The 5,036-nt window shown below is 40.7% G+C and overlaps 1 protein-coding gene across 1 annotated transcript; it reads right to left on the reverse strand.

Moving 5' to 3' along the window:
• Positions 1–1,850: 1,850 nt before the first annotated feature.
• On the reverse strand, positions 1,851–4,787 carry LOC137965307 (cucumisin-like). The gene is made up of 9 exons (XM_068811626.1): positions 4,699–4,787; positions 4,486–4,577; positions 4,143–4,386; positions 3,540–4,047; positions 3,343–3,446; positions 3,022–3,240; positions 2,817–2,928; positions 2,523–2,736; positions 1,851–2,374 (listed from the first exon to the last, which is right to left on the reverse strand). Exons 1-9 carry the CDS (start codon positions 4,770–4,772, stop codon positions 1,851–1,853), a joined length of 2,091 nt encoding a protein of 696 aa, XP_068667727.1. The 5' UTR covers positions 4,773–4,787.
• Between the last annotated feature and the right edge of the window lie 249 nt (positions 4,788–5,036).

A 5,036-nucleotide genomic window follows, 5' to 3' on the forward strand; every position in this document is an offset into this window, starting at 1 on the left:
ACTTCCTTCAAGATTAAAAATTTGACTCTATCAACTAGAGGTTATTTCAAAGATTAATTTTGGCATCAATGGATCTCGTGAGTAGGGGGTTTTGTCCTTACAAAAGGCCTCTTCGTAGACCTAATTGGTTGTTAAACCAACTAGAGGATTTCTTAGAGACTAAATTTTATCCTCAATAGATCTTATGAGAAGGGGTTTTGTCTTTATGGACATCTCCTTGGAGAGGCAATTAGTTGTTAAATCAACAAGAGAATCTCTCAAAGATTAAACTTCGTCCTCAATGGATCATGTGATAAGGGGTCTTGTCCTTATGCACTTCTCCTCGAAGATTTAATTGGTGGTTAACCAACTAAAGGATCTCTTAGAGATTCAATTTTGTCCTCAACGACTCCCACAATGATTGTTCTTCTCGACTCTTAGCTAAGAGTCGAAGATAAAAAAATAATAGCAGTAAGAGAACAAAATCAAAATAGTGGCTCCCTCTAGCTTCAAGTTATTGAAAGTTCTAGGTATAGTCGAGAATAGAAAAGATTCCGTATGCTGACTACTTCAAGTTCAGATGGCTGAAATAGAAGAAAAGAATGACTTTTGAAAGGGGATCCATTTGCCATTTGGAAGAATAGGTCTTTGGTCTAGGGTCTTGGATATCAAAAACTAGAAATCATAAGGTAGAGAAGGATTGTTGTTCTTTTTACCTTACAAACACGACTTAAACTCCTACAAGGTTCCTAACTCTGAACCAACAACTTGAAGAGAAAAATTGGAGGCATCTTCCATTTGACCAAGAGGAGTAAGTTATAGGCTATTATAACAAGTCATTCCTTGGAGTAATCAAACGGTATATCTATAACTTATCAATTAAAATTGATCATTTTGTAATTCTTTCTTTTCAAACAAATTTTATTATAAGTTTGTTCTACAAGGATTTGAATCACATCACTGACCATAAATCAGCACAAACAGTTTGCTCAAGTATTGAAGTTGCATATTAGGCTATGGCTAGTAGGGATGCCAGCAGGTGTTTTTAAGGAACCCAACCCAACCCCATCACACTTCCCCATAACCCCATGACCAGGCTGATTTTTCAACTTCATCCCCATCTTGCAATGTCCATAATTATCCAGGTTTAGACTCCTAAAATGAAGTCAATCTCAATCTTGTCCATACCTTGTCACATGCAGTTGTTTTAAATGAAATCAAATAAAATCTAAAACTAAAAAACTTAAAATATTTAAGGGTATCTATGCCGAAACGCCGTTAAGGCAAAGAGGGAAAAACTTGTCCCCACCCCGAACCAGTGTGAGAGTTTGGACTTCACCCCATCCCAAACCGCGAAGTTCCCCCAAAAGCCGCTCCACTTCTATCCTTAATCACTGGTGCGGTAGTAGAGTTACATTGGATCTGCTTCACTTTATATTAGGTTTTACAGGTACTTCTACCTTGTGTTGTGCGAACAAAAGTACTATTGACAAGGCCGTCAAGTATATTCTTCATCACAGGTCCAAGTACATTAAGTAAGAATGTAATTTCAGTCAGGAATCAGTTGGTTTAGGTGTCATTCAGACAGTATATATTCGTGTTAATATCCATTTGGCTAATATTTGTCTATTGTTTAATTATCTTACTAAATTAATACGCCGTCGCAATCCAAATTATAACTCATGGAGTGAACACCCCTGCACCCTGAATCAAATACTGAACAATCTTATTTGGAGTTCGGACAAGGTTGTCCTGCCTGATTTAACTAGCTGAAAACCATAAATCAAAAAGAGGATAAGTAATACAATAAAGCCAAGAACATTTATTATTTCCTGCTAAAAGCACAAAACCCGGTCTCCCTTAGGAGCATTTTAGGAAGTAGTAGCATGCACAACGATAGGGCTTCTCACTTGATGAACTCCATCCCTCCACACCAGTGAAGCGGATAAGACGTACTGGAGTGTCTTTCCAGTAACCTTGAGGACAAAAGATTGCTTCTCCCCCAGTGATTGGAAGGAAAGAATATCGGGTTCAACAGTAACCACAATGCCCGAAGGCGCACTCACTGTGGCTTCATAAGTGGAGTTTGGTGATCCAACATTAGTCACTGTTCTTTTGAAGGTAGCGGAGAAAGGCTTGTCACCAGCGACACTAACAGCGAAAGAGGGGTAATTGAGATCCCAAACGGACCCATTACTGTTAGGACAGACACTTTTATCCCCTGTGATAAGTCTCAGTTTCTTCGTATCATAACCCTCACTACACAACATAGCAACGTAATCAAGTTCACCGGCATCATACACTAGACCAGGATTTACAGCTTGAACGGGGTTAATGTGACCGGCGCCATATGCAAATTCGTGATCGGTGTTGGTCGTTTGCTTCATGGGATAGGCTGCAAAGAAAATGGAGTGGAAGTAATTAGTAGTAGCAAATTCCATAATTTTATCTTCAACTTGTCATGTAGGTAAAAGAATATGAGTTTTTTTCCCTCAAATTCTAACTTATAACGAATACAAGTCAGTGAATCTCATCCTGTTTACCTGTAGTCATTAGAGCAGACTTGATAGCTGCAGGAGACCATTTTGGGTAAAAAGATTTAATATAGGCAGCTGCTCCAGTTGCATGGGGACAAGACATGGAAGTCCCAGAAATTATGTTGTACAATTCAGATCTGGTGTCACCTTCATATAGAGAGATTGAGGCCACAGGGGACCATGCTGCCAAGATGTTGACCCCAGGCGCACTTAGATCGGGCTGCGCAATTCTATGTTATTAGTACACAAGCCGAGAAGGCAAGCAGCTACATTAGGAAATTAAAGAGGGCATAAACCAACCTTTAGAATGTCCCTTGTAATGGGATTTGGGCCTCTAGATGAGAAGGAAACTACAACGGGAGCCGTGGAGTCTATCACTTGACTTGTTTTTGGTATATAAGCTGTTGGATATCTGGTTGAATATGAATAGAAATGTTCCCTTAGGAGGTCCGTGTTCAAGCTGATGTACAGGAGGAGCAAGCAGGAAAGAAGTCGTAAAATCTACCTTGTGGAGTTCAAGTATTCATAGATTTTAATACCAACATCTTCGCTGAAGAAAGCGGCAGGCAATGGGTAAGAGAAGGCGTAGTCTGTGTCGAGGGACTCTTGCATTATTGTGCCGAGTGCATCGGCAGCAAGCTGGCCTTCTCCTGTAGTCAGCTGATCACAGAATACTATCTTCCCCTTCACCCGCCTCTCGTCCAGCGTCCCAAGGTCGCAGTACCTAATTTAGACATTAAGAGAAGCTTCGGAACCATCATTTACTGGGCTTATAAAATGCACTCTTGTGACTCTTATTTAACTCAGTTTACATGTTCAAATTTACCGAGATTCGGAGCCATCGTAGCCTGCTGATTTGTTAGGGGCGCTTCCTCCATATATCAACGAGTATTGGGAAGTTTTAAGGCTAAAAGTGTTGATTGAAACTCCCTGAAGAAGAAGAAGAAGAACGCAAAATTTATGAGAGCGAGGGTGAAGTGAGCAGTGATTAGAGAATTTTCCACACGAGGAACTTCTGCTCACCTGGTAAGTCTGGCCATTACCCAGAACGACATTGGTCACGAAGTGCCTGTCTATGGTGCTAGCAGCGACAGTTAGAGCCCATGGTGCAGCATTTGAGACCGACTCAGGGTCAGGGCCAGAGTTACCAGCAGACATGGAAGTGAGGATCCCGTTTTTCATCGCATGGAAGGCTCCAATGGCAATAATATCTTCAAAATATTCAGTAGGACCACCCCCTAAAGAAATCGATATGATGTCTACACCATCAGCAATCGCATCGTCAAATGCAGCAAGGATGTCCTCACTGGTGCATCCGAAGGACCAGCAAACCTTATACACAGCAATTCGAGCAGAGGGCACACCCCCCCTGGCAGTCCCTGCACCCAAACCTTCTAAACTTACTGAGTCACTTTGGATCCCTGCAACGGTTGAAGAGGTGTGACTCCCATGTCCCTCCGAATCACGAGGAGAGTTGAACTCTCCTGGTTCAAACTCTCCACTGTGATAGTATCTAGCTCCAACGATTTTACTGCATTGTTAGCCGAAAGAACCCATCAACCATAATACCAATATAGTCTTGTCTATCCAAATATACTGTTCGAGAAGGTCTGGATTCATATTTACTTGTTGCAGGTCAAATTTGCAGGAGATTGACAAATGCCCTTCCATTTGCTTGGAGGTGAACCGTATCGTTTATCGGAGAAGCTCTTGGATTCCGGCCAGATTCCAGTGTCCAACATACCAACAATTAGATCGCTTTCCGTCACGCTCCTTTTCACTGTTTTAGTAAAACCCATGAAGTCCCAAGACCTTGTTGTGTGGAGCTGGTGCATTTTACTAGGAATGACTGATACTACCCCCTCCATTTCTGAATATGCAATCTCTTTGAGTTAGAACAACTGGTAAATTAATTAACAGCAAAAAATGATCTTATAAACACTATCTGTAAGAGCATGGGAATTTTTACCAGATATTTTCTTAGCTTCTTCTTCAGAGAGCTTCGCAGCAAAACCATTTAAGCTTCGCTTGTAGCTATAAACCAAAGAATCTGATGCACGACTAGTACATTTATCAAACAAGTAATCGTTAATTTTGCACAGAAATCTGTCAGCTCTTACAACTTGACTAAGTAGATAACATCCAAAAAACACAGAATATTTATGGATTAAGAAAGTCCAACCTGCCGAGAACTTGCTCAAGGATGACATTGTGGAGGGATTCTGCAGAGAGATCGCCCTTTGGAAGCTCACCCATGTATACCACATAGACCTGAAGTATGTTATATCAGTAGTCTTTCTAACGTAATAAGTAAACTTACATATTCTTTTCTCTTTAAAACAAACACATAATTATATAAATATTATAAATTTTAAATCCTAAAGATTCCAATGGATGTCCCCTGGTAGGGAACATCCAGACCCCTTTCTTACAGACGGGTGGTGGACGTTAGAATGTTAGTTTAACAAGCGACGGTCACAAAATAGGACCCACTACTAAAATTTTTTTGGAGAAACAAAA

The sequence above is a fragment of the Aristolochia californica genome, unplaced genomic scaffold (genome assembly GCF_029961685.1).
Source record: "Aristolochia californica isolate CCGP_79_NKW_82.1479 unplaced genomic scaffold, dmAriCali1.0.hap1 SCAF_5, whole genome shotgun sequence".
Lineage (NCBI taxonomy): Eukaryota > Viridiplantae > Streptophyta > Magnoliopsida > Piperales > Aristolochiaceae > Aristolochia > Aristolochia californica.